At 31.7% G+C, this 16,797-nt stretch overlaps 1 protein-coding gene across 1 annotated transcript in view; it reads right to left on the bottom strand.

The window, feature by feature from the left end:
- LOC143248188 (atrial natriuretic peptide receptor 1-like) overlaps nt 1–16,797 on the bottom strand; it is a 65,605-nt gene that overhangs the window by 23,645 nt on the left and 25,163 nt on the right. The window contains exons 10-13 of the mRNA XM_076496620.1: nt 16,185–16,247; nt 12,716–12,793; nt 11,131–11,235; nt 9,555–9,626 (exon numbers count right to left, since the gene is read on the bottom strand). Coding sequence (XP_076352735.1) covers nt 9,555–9,626; nt 11,131–11,235; nt 12,716–12,793; nt 16,185–16,247 — 318 coding nt within the window. The remainder of the gene's footprint in view (nt 1–9,554; nt 9,627–11,130; nt 11,236–12,715; nt 12,794–16,184; nt 16,248–16,797) is intronic.

Genomic DNA, 16,797 nt, shown 5'->3' with positions numbered 1-16,797 from the left:
CCATCCAACAAGAGGCTCAAAATCTAAATGTTGGACAATATTTATATTAATGAACCATCCAAGAAGAGGCTCAAAATCTAAATGTGGGACAACATTTTCTTTAATGAGCCATCCAACAAGAGGCTCAAAATCTAAATGTGGGACAACATTTATTTTAATAAACCATCCAACAAGAGGCTCAAAATCTAAATGTTGGACAATATTTATTTTAATGAACCATCCAACAAGAGGCTCAAAATCTAAACGTTGAACAATATTTATTTTAATGAACCATCCAACAAGAGGCTCAAAATCTAAATGGTGCACAATATTTATATTAATGAACGATCCAACAAGAGGCTCAAAATCTAAATGTTGGACAATATTTATATTAATGAACCATCCAAGAAGAGGCTCAAAATCTAAACGTTGAACAATATTTATTTTAATGAACCATCCAACAAGAGGCTCAAAATCTAAATGGTGCACAATATTTATATTAATGAACGATCCAACAAGAGGCTCAAAATCTAAATGTTGGACAATATTTATATTAATGAACCATCCAACAAGAGGCTCAAAATCTAAACGTTGAACAATATTTATTTTAATGAACCATCCAACATGAGGCTCAAAATCTAAATGGTGCACAATATTTATATTAATGAACCATCCAACAAGAGGCTCAAAATCTAAACGTTGAACAATATTTATTTTAATGAACCATCCAACAAGAGGCTCAAAATCTAAATGGTGCACAATATTTATATTAATGAACGATCCAACAAGAGGCTCAAAATCTAAATGTTGGACAATATTTATATTAATGAACCATCCAAGAAGAGGCTCAAAATCTAAATGTTGGACAATATTTATTTTAATGAATCATCCAACCAGAGGCTCAAAATCTAAATGTTGCACAATATTTATTTTAATGAACCATCCAACAAGAGGCTCAAAATCTTAATGTTGGACAATATTTATTTTAATGAACCATCCAACAAGAGGCTCAAAATCTAAATGTTGGACAATATTTATTTTAATGAATCATCCAACCAGAGGCTCAAAATCTAAATGTTGCACAATATTTATTTTAATGAACCATCCAACAAGAGGCTCAAAATCTAAATGTTGCACAATATTTATATTAATGAACCATCCAAGAAGAGGCTCAAAATCTAAATGTGGGACAATATTTATTTTAATGAACCATCCAACAAGAGGTTCAAAATCTAAATGTTGGACAATATTTATTTTAATGAATCATCCAACAAGAGGCTCAAAATCTAAATGTTGCACAATATTTATTTTAATGAACCATCCAACAAGAGGCTCAAAATCTAAATGTTGGACAATATTTATATTAATGAACCATCCAAGAAGAGGCTCAAAATCTAAATGTGGGACAACATTTTCTTTAATGAGCCATCCAACAAGAGGCTCAAAATCTAAATGTGGGACAACATTTATTTTAATAAACCATCCAACAAGAGGCTCAAAATCTAAATGTTGGACAATATTTATTTTAATGAACCATCCAACAAGAGGCTCAAAATCTAAACGTTGAACAATATTTATTTTAATGAACCATCCAACAAGAGGCTCAAAATCTAAATGTTGCACAATATTTATATTAATGAACCATCCAAGAAGAGGCTCAAAATCTAAATGTGGGACAACATTTTCTTTAATGAGCCATCCAACAAGAGGCTCAAAATCTAAATGTGGGACAACATTTATTTTAATAAACCATCCAACAAGAGGCTCAAAATCTAAATGTTGGACAATATTTATTTTAATGAACCATCCAACAAGAGGCTCAAAATCTAAACGTTGAACAATATTTATTTTAATGAACCATCCAACAAGAGGCTCAAAATCTAAATGGTGCACAATATTTATATTAATGAACGATCCAACAAGAGGCTCAAAATCTAAATGTTGGACAATATTTATATTAATGAACCATCCAAGAAGAGGCTCAAAATCTAAGTGTGGGACAATATTTATTTTAATGAACCATCCAACAAGAGGCTCAAAATCTAAATGGTGCACAATATTTATATTAATGAACGATCCAACAAGAGGCTCAAAATCTAAATGTTGGACAATATTTATATTAATGAACCATCCAAGAAGAGGCTCAAAATCTAAGTGTGGGACAATATTTATTTTAATGAACCATCCAACAAGAGGCTCAAAATCTAAATGTTGGACAATATTTATTTTAATGAACCATCCAACAAGAGGCTCAAAATCTAAATGTTGGACAATATTTATTTTAATGAATCATCCAACCAGAGGCTCAAAATCTAAATGTTGCACAATATTTATTTTAATGAACCATCCAACAAGAGGCTCAAAATCTAAATGTTGCACAATATTTATTTTAATGAACCATCCAACAAGAGGCTCAAAATCTAAATGTTGCACAATATTTATATTAATGAACCATCCAAGAAGAGGCTCAAAATCTAAATGTGGGACAATATTTATTTTAATGAACCATCCAACAAGAGGTTCAAAATCTAAATGTTGGACAATATTTATTTTAATGAATCATCCAACAAGAGGCTCAAAATCTAAATGTTGCACAATATTTATTTTAATGAACCATCCAACAAGAGGCTCAAAATCTAAATGTTGGACAATATTTATATTAATGAACCATCCAAGAAGAGGCTCAAAATCTAAATGTGGGACAACATTTTCTTTAATGAGCCATCCAACAAGAGGCTCAAAATCTAAATGTGGGACAACATTTATTTTAATAAACCATCCAACAAGAGGCTCAAAATCTAAATGTTGGACAATATTTATTTTAATGAACCATCCAACAAGAGGCTCAAAATCTAAACGTTGAACAATATTTATTTTAATGAACCATCCAACAAGAGGCTCAAAATCTAAATGGTGCACAATATTTATATTAATGAACGATCCAACAAGAGGCTCAAAATCTAAATGTTGGACAATATTTATATTAATGAACCATCCAAGAAGAGGCTCAAAATCTAAATGTTGGACAATATTTATTTTAATGAACCATCCAACAAGAGGCTCAAAATCTAAATGTTGGACAATATTTATTTTAATGAATCATCCAACCAGAGGCTCAAAATCTAAATGTTGCACAATATTTATTTTAATGAACCATCCAACAAGAGGCTCAAAATCTAAATGTTGCACAATATTTATTTTAATGAACCATCCAACAAGAGGCTCAAAATCTAAATGGTGCACAATATTTATATTAATGAACCATCCAACAAGAGGCTCAAAATCTAAATGTTGGACAACATTTTCTCTAATGAACCATCCAACAAGAGGTTCAAAATCTAAATGTTGGACAATATTTATTTTAATGAATCATCCAACAAGAGGCTCAAAATCTAAATGTTGCACAATATTTATTTTAATGAACCATCCAACAAGAGGCTCAAAATCTAAATGTTGGACAATATTTATTTTAATGAATCATCCAACCAGAGGCTGAAAATCTAAATGTTGCACAATATTTATTTTAATGAACCATCCAACAAGAGGCTCAAAATCTAAATGTTGCACAATATTTATTTTAATGAACCATCCAACAAGAGGCTCAAAATCTAAATGTTGCACAATATTTATTTTAATGAACCATCCAACAAGAGGCTCAAAATCTAAATGTTGCACAATATTTATTTTAATGAACCATCCAACAAGAGGCTCAAAATCTAAATGTTGCACAATATTTATATTAATGAACCATCCAAGAAGAGGCTCAAAATCTAAATGTGGGACAATATTTATTTTAATGAACCATCCAACAAGAGGTTCAAAATCTAAATGTTGGACAATATTTATTTTAATGAATCATCCAACAAGAGGCTTAAAATCTAAATGTTGCACAATATTTATTTTAATGAACCATCCAACAAGAGGCTCAAAATCTAAATGTTGGACAATATTTATATTAATGAACCATCCAAGAAGAGGCTCAAAATCTAAATGTGGGACAACATTTTCTTTAATGAGCCATCCAACAAGAGGCTCAAAATCTAAATGTGGGACAACATTTATTTTAATAAACCATCCAACAAGAGGCTCAAAATCTAAATGTTGGACAATATTTATTTTAATGAACCATCCAACAAGAGGCTCAAAATCTAAACGTTGAACAATATTTATTTTAATGAACCATCCAACAAGAGGCTCAAAATCTAAATGTTGCACAATATTTATATTAATGAACCATCCAAGAAGAGGCTCAAAATCTAAATGTGGGACAACATTTTCTTTAATGAGCCATCCAACAAGAGGCTCAAAATCTAAATGTGGGACAACATTTATTTTAATAAACCATCCAACAAGAGGCTCAAAATCTAAATGTTGGACAATATTTATTTTAATGAACCATCCAACAAGAGGCTCAAAATCTAAACGTTGAACAATATTTATTTTAATGAACCATCCAACAAGAGGCTCAAAATCTAAATGGTGCACAATATTTATATTAATGAACGATCCAACAAGAGGCTCAAAATCTAAATGTTGGACAATATTTATATTAATGAACCATCCAAGAAGAGGCTCAAAATCTAAGTGTGGGACAATATTTATTTTAATGAACCATCCAACAAGAGGCTCAAAATCTAAATGTTGGACAATATTTATTTTAATGAACCATCCAACAAGAGGCTCAAAATCTAAATGTTGGACAATATTTATTTTAATGAATCATCCAACCAGAGGCTCAAAATCTAAATGTTGCACAATATTTATTTTAATGAACCATCCAACAAGAGGCTCAAAATCTAAATGTTGCACAATATTTATTTTAATGAACCATCCAACAAGAGGCTCAAAATCTAAATGTTGGACAATATTTATATTAATGAACCATCCAAGAAGAGGCTCAAAATCTAAGTGTGGGACAATATTTATTTTAATGAACCATCCAACAAGAGGCTCAAAATCTAAATGTTGGACAATATTTATTTTAATGAACCATCCAACAAGAGGCTCAAAATCTAAATGTTGGACAATATTTATTTTAATGAATCATCCAACCAGAGGCTCAAAATCTAAATGTTGCACAATATTTATTTTAATGAACCATCCAACAAGAGGCTCAAAATCTAAATGTTGCACAATATTTATATTAATGAACTATCCAAGAAGAGGCTCAAAATCTAAATGTGGGACAATATTTATTTTAATGAACCATCCAACAAGAGGTTCAAAATCTAAATGTTGGACAATATTTATTTTAATGAATCATCCAACAAGAGGCTCAAAATCTAAATGTTGCACAATATTTATTTTAATGAACCATCCAACAAGAGGCTCAAAATCTAAATGTTGGACAATATTTATATTAATGAACCATCCAAGAAGAGGCTCAAAATCTAAATGTGGGACAACATTTTCTTTAATGAGCCATCCAACAAGAGGCTCAAAATCTAAATGTGGGACAACATTTATTTTAATAAACCATCCAACAAGAGGCTCAAAATCTAAATGTTGGACAATATTTATTTTAATGAACCATCCAACAAGAGGCTCAAAATCTAAACGTTGAACAATATTTATTTTAATGAACCATCCAACAAGAGGCTCAAAATCTAAATGGTGCACAATATTTATATTAATGAACGATCCAACAAGAGGCTCAAAATCTAAATGTTGGACAATATTTATATTAATGAACCATCCAAGAAGAGGCTCAAAATCTAAATGTTGGACAATATTTATTTTAATGAACCATCCAACAAGAGGCTCAAAATCTAAATGTTGGACAATATTTATTTTAATGAATCATCCAACCAGAGGCTCAAAATCTAAATGTTGCACAATATTTATTTTAATGAACCATCCAACAAGAGGCTCAAAATCTAAATGTTGCACAATATTTATTTTAATGAACCATCCAACAAGAGGCTCAAAATCTAAATGGTGCACAATATTTATATTAATGAACCATCCAACAAGAGGCTCAAAATCTAAATGTTGGACAACATTTTCTCTAATGAACCATCCAACAAGAGGTTCAAAATCTAAATGTTGGACAATATTTATTTTAATGAATCATCCAACAAGAGGCTCAAAATCTAAATGTTGCACAATATTTATTTTAATGAACCATCCAACAAGAGGCTCAAAATCTAAATGTTGGACAATATTTATTTTAATGAATCATCCAACCAGAGGCTGAAAATCTAAATGTTGCACAATATTTATTTTAATGAACCATCCAACAAGAGGCTCAAAATCTAAATGTTGCACAATATTTATTTTAATGAACCATCCAACAAGAGGCTCAAAATCTAAATGTTGCACAATATTTATTTTAATGAACCATCCAACAAGAGGCTCAAAATCTAAATGTTGCACAATATTTATTTTAATGAACCATCCAACAAGAGGCTCAAAATCTAAATGTTGCACAATATTTATATTAATGAACCATCCAAGAAGAGGCTCAAAATCTAAATGTGGGACAATATTTATTTTAATGAACCATCCAACAAGAGGTTCAAAATCTAAATGTTGGACAATATTTATTTTAATGAATCATCCAACAAGAGGCTCAAAATCTAAATGTTGCACAATATTTATTTAATGAACCATCCAACAAGAGGCTCAAAATCTAAATGTTGGACAATATTTATATTAATGAACCATCCAAGAAGAGGCTCAAAATCTAAATGTGGGACAACATTTTCTTTAATGAGCCATCCAACAAGAGGCTCAAAATCTAAATGTGGGACAACATTTATTTTAATAAACCATCCAACAAGAGGCTCAAAATCTAAATGTTGGACAGTATTTATTTTAATGAACCATCCAACAAGAGGCTCAAAATCTAAACGTTGAACAATATTTATTTTAATGAACCATCCAACAAGAGGCTCAAAATCTAAATGGTGCACAATATTTATATTAATGAACGATCCAACAAGAGGCTCAAAATCTAAATGTTGGACAATATTTATATTAATGAACCATCCAAGAAGAGGCTCAAAATCTAAATGTTGGACAATATTTATTTTAATGAACCATCCAACAAGAGGCTCAAAATCTAAATGTTGGACAATATTTATTTTAATGAATCATCCAACCAGAGGCTCAAAATCTAAATGTTGCACAATATTTATTTTAATGAACCATCCAACAAGAGGCTCAAAATCTAAATGTTGCACAATATTTATTTTAATGAACCATCCAACAAGAGGCTCAAAATCTAAATGGTGCACAATATTTATATTAATGAACCATCCAACAAGAGGCTCAAAATCTAAATGTTGGACAACATTTTCTCTAATGAACCATCCAACAAGAGGTTCAAAATCTAAATGTTGGACAATATTTATTTTAATGAATCATCCAACAAGAGGCTCAAAATCTAAATGTTGCACAATATTTATTTTAATGAACCATCCAACAAGAGGCTCAAAATCTAAATGTTGGACAATATTTATTTTAATGAATCATCCAACCAGAGGCTGAAAATCTAAATGTTGCACAATATTTATTTTAATGAACCATCCAACAAGAGGCTCAAAATCTAAATGTTGCACAATATTTATTTTAATGAACCATCCAACAAGAGGCTCAAAATCTAAATGTTGCACAATATTTATTTTAATGAACCATCCAACAAGAGGCTCAAAATCTAAATGTTGCACAATATTTATTTTAATGAACCATCCAACAAGAGGCTCAAAATCTAAATGTTGCACAATATTTATATTAATGAACCATCCAAGAAGAGGCTCAAAATCTAAATGTGGGACAATATTTATTTTAATGAACCATCCAACAAGAGGTTCAAAATCTAAATGTTGGACAATATTTATTTTAATGAATCATCCAACAAGAGGCTCAAAATCTAAATGTTGCACAATATTTATTTTAATGAACCATCCAACAAGAGGCTCAAAATCTAAATGTTGGACAATATTTATATTAATGAACCATCCAAGAAGAGGCTCAAAATCTAAATGTGGGACAACATTTTCTTTAATGAGCCATCCAACAAGAGGCTCAAAATCTAAATGTGGGACAACATTTATTTTAATAAACCATCCAACAAGAGGCTCAAAATCTAAATGTTGGACAATATTTATTTTAATGAACCATCCAACAAGAGGCTCAAAATCTAAACGTTGAACAATATTTATTTTAATGAACCATCCAACAAGAGGCTCAAAATCTAAATGGTGCACAATATTTATATTAATGAACGATCCAACAAGAGGCTCAAAATCTAAATGTTGGACAATATTTATATTAATGAACCATCCAAGAAGAGGCTCAAAATCTAAATGTTGGACAATATTTATTTTAATGAACCATCCAACAAGAGGCTCAAAATCTAAATGTTGGACAATATTTATTTTAATGAATCATCCAACCAGAGGCTCAAAATCTAAATGTTGCACAATATTTATTTTAATGAACCATCCAACAAGAGGCTCAAAATCTAAATGTTGCACAATATTTATTTTAATGAACCATCCAACAAGAGGCTCAAAATCTAAATGGTGCACAATATTTATATTAATGAACCATCCAACAAGAGGCTCAAAATCTAAATGTTGGACAACATTTTCTCTAATGAACCATCCAACAAGAGGTTCAAAATCTAAATGTTGGACAATATTTATTTTAATGAATCATCCAACAAGAGGCTCAAAATCTAAATGTTGCACAATATTTATTTTAATGAACCATCCAACAAGAGGCTCAAAATCTAAATGTTGGACAATATTTATTTTAATGAATCATCCAACCAGAGGCTCAAAATCTAAATGTTGCACAATATTTATTTTAATGAACCATCCAACAAGAGGCTCAAAATCTAAATGTTGCACAATATTTATTTTAATGAACCATCCAACAAGAGGCTCAAAATCTAAATGTTGCTCAATATTTATTTTAATGAACCATCCATTTAATAAAATTAGTTTAAAAATAATTTGTGCTTAGATAAAAAAAAAATTCCTTTCGACTTCAGATTTATTCCAAAAACCGCTTTCAAACTAAAAAACAGTTAGAATCGTTCGCCATAGAACATAAAAAAAAACCTTCAATATTTTGAACCACTGGTTAAAAGGTTTGCCTTAAATTTAGCATAAAGCTACACAGTGGGTTGTATGTGCTCTGCCCACCATGCATATCAAAATTCGACTTTTAGCGTTGTAAGTCCGTAGACAGTCTGCTGTGCCACTGAGAAGTAACGCGAAAAGTATTCAGAGTACATTAGAAACGCCTTCACTTTAAACAAAGAACTAAACACCAACAAGTGTAAGATCAAACACAAAACAGTCTAGCACTAAGCCATTAAGCAGTCTCTTATCACGTGACTTAGTTGTTTCACACTGTGCTTATATATCTCTGTGTATGAATAACATCTCTTGACCTGATAGTAACAAAACCGTTAGTAATTCAAGCTATTTTAAAAGTGTAACAATGTACCCTATTACGCCACCTGCAATTTCTCGATAAACGAATTTCCATAATACTCTGCATATTACATTATGTTTTCCCTCTACCACTAAACCCGAAACAAAACAAATCGGAAGTCTTACCTGCACAATATCATTGATTATGGAAAATCGTATTGTCCAGTCGATATTTATATCATAATTATTCAGTAGTTCCTGAAAATAAAGATTAAACAATTATATTTTTGTGATGGACGGTTTTTACAGTATTTCGTAAAATATAAAAAAAATCATACACCTGGCATAAAGATTTAAAAAATGTTCTTCATTTATAAACTGTTAAAAATAAGATACAAATACGCGGTAAAGAAGTAAAAGTCCGAAATGTATTTTTAAGAGTAAAATTAGTAAAGTTACTGGTGATGAGGCGGAAATATTAAAACCGCAAACTTTCCACAACAACTTGTTCTTTGGATACATTCTTGGGCATAATAATATGGTATTACATAAATCGATCAGTTTTTTATAAAAGTGACAGTAAGTGTTTCATGCGTTTTGCTTAAGGATACCTCTTAAAATTAATTATCCTAGAGCTCCCCCACTCAGCTTATAATCTTCAAAACTTTGTTGATAGTAATGGTGGGCACGGCACAAATAGCCCAATGTGTATCTATGCATTTAACAACAAACATATTATCCGTTATCAATTATATATTTTAATTTTGAAATTAATTCAACAGTAATGGGGTACTAAGCAGATTAAACTTGTTGTAATATTCAGGTTAATAAATTTAAAATTCCTAATTTACTTTCTTTATTAACAGAATTAAATATACAGAGTGTTTTTGTTTTAAAAGTAGCTATGAATTCTCTGAGTCTCACAGACCAAAGAAAGAATTACTGATTACAATGAGAAACCCAAAGAAAGTTGTCTGTGAAATTGTCCAAAGACATACCGCTGTGCCACTGGGGGTCAGAGTTTGAGAGAAACAGAACTGAGAAGACAAATAATTATATAAAAAATATCGTCCATCTCGGGGTAAACGTGCTTACCAAGATCACCTTATGGTCATTCCGATATATAATGTCACGGTCAACCACACTATTTGTTAGAAAAGAGTAGCCCAAGAGTTGGCGGTGGGTGGTCATGACTAACTGCCTTTCCTCTAGTCTTACACTGTTAAATTAGGGACGGCTAGAGCAGATAGCCCTAGTGTAACTTTCCACAAAATTCAAAATAAAAATAAATAAACCATTTCGACAGATGAATTATTCAAGGTGTTACCTATCGCATCAATGTAAGTCGTTCTCCTTTGAGAAAATTACGTTCAACTGTACGAAAATATTCCCATAAGATACTATAGATCAGTGGTTCCCAACCAGGGGTGCTCGCACCCCTTGAGGGTGCGAGATAGCGTTCCAGGAGGTGCGAGATAACATTTATTTTGGCCACCTTCACCTTTATTCTTAAATAAATAATTACTGTGAGGGGTGCAAGAACATATTAAAATTTTTTAGGGGTGCGGGGCATAAAAAAGGTTGGGACCCACTGCTACAGATGAATATCACAGAACGATAGATAGATAAACGCTATATCCTATGTTAAACCTACTTACATCTGTATGCATGAATATTTTTGAAAGATATATATATATATATAATTAACAGAAATAAAACGTGTGATATATACGAACACTGTATAAATACTGATAACACTTACGCATAAACTTCTACGCTGGCAATATTCAGATACAATATACACATACGGCTCGTGCAGACAAAGGCCTACAAATCGGTTTACGTTGTTATGGATTTCGTCTCTCATCTGAAATTAAAATATATACATGTTCAAGTGAAAAGAATGGAGTTGTAATTTTGTTAAAGAAATAAACGTTTATGTTTATAGAACCTGGTTTTAAATATTCAGTTTATGATATCATACTAAACAGCTTTAAGAAAAGTATAAATATGCCCTGAAACTATGTCAGTTCTGTCATTTTCTAATAATATTATTTAGAGCTTAGCTTATATTAGCTAACTGGTGGGATATCGGTAAGTTTGCGGACTTACAATGTTAAAATCCTAAATTCAATTTCCCAAGGTAGACAGGTATTCCATTGTGCAGCTTTGAGCTAATATACCAACCACAGTTTGCAGCAGTTTATGGCGCTGTAATCTTAATTCACAGTGTTAGTTACTAAGAAGTTATCTTTAAAATGGTTTAGTTAAACTTACGTGAAGTTATTGTAGTTGTTGTGAAGGTGAAGTTGACTTTTGTGATGGCAGATGTGATTTTCTCGCTCTCAGATATGTATTAGCTTGAAGGTAATTCGAAAAGAATTCTTATAAATTATAATTATTACATATTTAAACTTTTCGTTTTTAAAGTTTGACGTTTCAACAGTGGTATTTTACTAATATTTCAAGTTGATGTATTTAAAATCATGTTTTGTGTGAGTATTATGAATACTTTTAATGTTTCAATAAGTATCGATAATTTGTGTAATACATTATGTAAACTTGTACGAACATATTAATAATTAGAAGCTTGTTTGTTGTTTCTCTTTTTTTTTCAGTTAAACGCCACCATGATCATGAACACAGAAATTAACAGTAATTAATGCGTTAATATAAATATTTGTTTTTTAGTGGATGCATCAGTGTGGTCAGTCTGGAACAGAAGTTTATGGACTGCCATTCTTTCAGCTAAACAATAATTGACATCTCTTGAAGTCCTCCAGTGGATCAGCACGAAATCTGAGGGTTTATAATGATAAAAAATAAGCTTTATATCCTTGGTAGGCGAATTGCAAACAGTTCTTTGTGTGGCTTTGTACTTTATACAGAAATAATCACTATTAATTGGAAATTTTCGGTTTGTATGTGATTAACTGCAAACAGAAGTACGATATTCATGTTACATAAGTAAAAAATAATCACGTTAAAAAGATATAAAATAAAACTATGAAACATATTTTATCATTATAAAGTGAAAATAATTTTGACAATTTTAAATATAGAATTTGGTGAAACGTTGAATACTATAAACAATTATTTTATAATAAAACAAGTGTAGATTTCTTGTAAGTTAATTTTAAACTGATATACTTTTGAATTTTGTCACTTTATTTGAACTATGATATTTTTCCCTCAGAAATCTCGTGCACACTATTACGACGGTTAACAATCTACTGTAGTTTATGAAACCATTTGAAACCAAAAGATAAAATATATTGTATAATTTTTCTTCAAATACAGTTTCTTTTTTCTTTTAACGAAACGCCAAATCGGAAAACAATATTTACCTGTCGGATCTCCATCAGCAGATGTCGTGTCAGTTTTATATGTAGTACATGTAACTCCTTTACGGACACTTTCAGGCTCTGGTCAATATAATTTTAAAGGAAAAAGTTCTGATGAAAGATATATCCATACCTTAATTCAGACATAAAACAAAGCATAACATATCAGCAGAAAAGACAAGTTAATCACATTTGATAAAGAAGATATTCTTGGCTCTATATCACGCTTGGAACTGCTGTTTCCAAAGTCAATCGTGCTCCATCAGGTGGACATAATTACGTACTATTACAGAACGTAGAAGATCTCATTGAAACAAACGTCTGTGAAGAACAATTTTAGAATACAATAAGGTATTCACTTTCAATTGATATCAGTTTTACTGAGTCATCGAAACAAGTTGACGTCACGAAAGTCTATCTTAGCTTCATAGGAGACTTGAAAAGCATCAGGTAGAAAGAAGTTGGTGCGATTCATTTTTTATTCTCGTAATCAGTAAACATTTACTGATTTTGTTGTGGCCACAAGCCTTCATCAACTAGAAATTACTGTTATCAAAATCAAGTATATAAATACTTGTAATGGTGCAATGAGATAGATATGTCCAGCGTCAATGGAATGACGTTTTGCGATCAGAAGATTCTGTTTCGTAACTATAGCCTTCATCTCGTGATAGGATAGGCTTAGGTTATGATTTCAGAACCAATTCCTGTCCTAAAACATTCTTGTATAGACTGAAATTCTTCCTTCTAAAAATGACGTAGCTCTTAGGTTTACATTGTTTAACAACATTGCTATACATTTTCGACTTAATTATTAACCAAGCGACATTGTATTGTTTAACCAAGCGACATTGTATTGTTTAACTAAGCGACATTGTATTGTTTAACTAAGCGACATTGCATTGTTTAACTAAGCGAAATTGTATTGTTCGACTAAGCGACATTGTATTGTTTAATGTTCTAAAATAAATTATATAGTTCGTAAGTACGCTGTCAGCGACATAAACGTTCGTATTTGAAGTGACACATTACCGTGTTACCATATCGAATTACTTTTGTAACGTGTTGTAATTAATTGCTAGAAATAATTTTTTCATTAATGTTTCCTGTAGGTTACTTACATGAACACAATTGTAAGCCTAATTGATCTGATGCTATAAAAGACTATAATAAATCAATAGCAAACTCCACGTCACACCAAACATGCTTGCCTTTTACACCGTGAAGGAGTTATAATGCTACGATCAATCCCACTATTCATTAGTAAAAGAGTAGCCCATGAATTTGCATTGGGTGGTGATGACTAGCTGCCTTCTCTCTAGTCTTATACTGCTAAATTAAGGACGGCTAGCGCAGATAACCCTCGTGTAGCTTTGCGCGAAATTCAAAACAAACAAACAACAGCAAACTTGGAAAAGGAGCATAGGGCAAACAAACATTCTTCTAGTTTTTAGTTTTATTGTCTTTTCTATGAAGGGTGTTTCTGTACCCGATATATTAATTACGATTAAGCTTCAGAAAGTATTACTTTGCTAAAAATGGCCCGGCATGGCCAGGTAGTTAAGGCACTCGAGTCATAACCCAAGGGTCGCGGTTGGTAAAAGAGTAGCTCAAGAGTTGGCGATGGGTGGTGGTGACTAGCTGCCCTCCCTCTAGTCTTACACTGCAAAATTAGGGACGGCTAGCAGAGATAGCCCTCGTGTAGCTTTTCACGAAATTAAAAAACAAACAAACTTTGCTAAACATTTCAGCTGTGAGCTTGGGAATTCTGTGAAAGGTGTTATTTGGTCATTTGTCACTAGATGCAACAATCTGTCGGATTGAACATGATTTACGAGACAAAGGAAAGAGAAATCCAATGAAATTTCTTGTAAACACTTTGTGAAGTCAAAGAAAGAGATGGACTCAGTTTGAGTTACAGAATATACCGTAGAACAAACAGAAATGATAGTTTCTCTTTTCTGCCAGACAAACTGACAGATGCTATTGATTCGTTTTAGGTGTGACGTTACATCTTTGTTAGTTACCCTTTACGTCAGTACTAACATACACTTTATAACACAAAAATAACTAGTAACTCATGCTTCTGGTATCTTTAAAATTACTCAAATATGACAGCAAAATAATACACAATTTACGTTTACTTTGTTAGCAAGCAGTTTTAAAATATGTATCCAATAATATTGATTGTCTTGATCCCATCCTGATATCAATTCTTTAAATCGATCTCTGTATAATATTTTTTTTATTCGACGTGCTTTTTTAAAGGTTTGAAACCTGTGTTATACAAACGGTACACAAGTATTAGACTGGTTGTCAACACTGGCATATTTCCTGCTTCTCTGAATGTGTTATTCTTGTGTAAATACAATATATCTGGCAAAATGGCGGTAGCACAAACACGGATAGCTTCTTTTAATCATTTTCTAATGCCTTCTACAGTTTGTACACTTGTACAGCTTAGTGTCTAAGTATTAACTTTACGTGCCTTCTGGCACGCATAAGTAAAAACAGTAAAAGTACAGCTTACAAAAACTACTTTTATAAAATAGATTATTTGAAGAGTGTTATTTTAATAAGTTTATACTTTTTTTAGTTTATTAACACAAATAAGTAATAAACAAAAAATAATATGAATCGTTTTGAAAAATATATTCGTTATTAACCTAATGATAGCTTCAGTAAATATCCACAAGTGTAAGAGAACAATTTACTTCACGAAACCATCATATTATTTACCGTATTTTACGCCTTGTAAGACGTACTTTTTTTTCTTGAATATTCCCCACGTGTCTTCCAAGACAAAAGTGATGGTTAAGACAAGAGGTTAGCTTAGGGTCAACTCAAAACGGTCTCTCATACAAATCATAATTTCATTACTTACCTTAGCTTAGGGTTAACTCAAAACGGTCTCTCATATAAATCATAATTTCATTACTTACCTTAGCTTAGGGTTAACTCAAAACGGTCTCTCATACAAATCATAATTTCATTACTTACCTTAGCTTAGGGTTAACTCAAAACGGTCTCTCATACAAATCATAATTTCATTACTTACCTTAGCTTAGGGTTAACTCAAAACGGTCTTTCATACAAATCATAATTCCATTACTTACCTTAGCTTAGGGTTAACTCAAAACGGTCTCTCATACAAATCATAATTTCATTACTTACCAATTACAAGTGCTTTGAATAGCATAAAACATTCACTTTAACTAATACTGTTGATATACTGTGAATAATATGGTGTATTTGACTCTATTTACTCAGTAGGTTGAAAAAAGTCAAGATTACATCAAGGTGGTGGTTGCTGAGTCAAAGTATTTTTTTCTAAGAATTATCTTTCCAAAATCAGGGCGCGTCCTCCACGATGTAGTGTCTTATAGGCAGTAAAATGCGGCATTTTAGAAAAAAAAAATTCTAGTCATCATAGAATTCTAAATTTTGCAATTAAAAGACCATAATCTCTCACTTTGAACGTTGCAACAAATATCTGAGGCCCAGTCAGAGTTTCTTGTGTTTCAGAGGTACACTTCTAAGAAGGAAAACGATTAGATTAGTGACGAACAAAATTACTTGAAACCAGGTCAAAGAAACAAAGCTAGTATTTAAAGTAAAATTATCTGTTTTCACATAAAGTAAAAGTTGTTTATTTAAAATATAGTGGGATAGTAATAATTAACATAAAAATAGATTGTCATAATTTAGGCTTAATTGAGTAAAATTCTTATAACGGTTACGTTAACAAGGGTCGCTTAGATTATGTATATTCTTAAAACGTATTATACGTCATAAATGCGCGGGTTCGAATCCTTGTCACACCAAACATGTTTGCCCTTCCAGCCGTGTGGGCGTTATAATGTTACGCTCAATCCCACTATTCGTTAGTAAAAGAGTAGTCGAAGAGTTGGCGGTGGGTGGTGATGACTAGCTGCTCTCCCTCTAGTCTTACACTGCGAAATTACTTTGTGCTCCGTTATCCCCCCTCCCCCAGATCGCTATCCGCTCTTGGGGCCTTATATGAGTTATAAGAGTGATGATCAACCTGCAGTGTTCGACTGGAGCATCCTCGGGTTGGCGTCGTG

This window comes from Tachypleus tridentatus, chromosome 4 (genome assembly GCF_004210375.1).
Source record: "Tachypleus tridentatus isolate NWPU-2018 chromosome 4, ASM421037v1, whole genome shotgun sequence".
Lineage (NCBI taxonomy): Eukaryota > Metazoa > Arthropoda > Merostomata > Xiphosura > Limulidae > Tachypleus > Tachypleus tridentatus.
The sequence above is the reverse complement of the archived record's forward strand: the minus strand, read 5'-3'. Positions and strand labels throughout refer to the sequence as shown.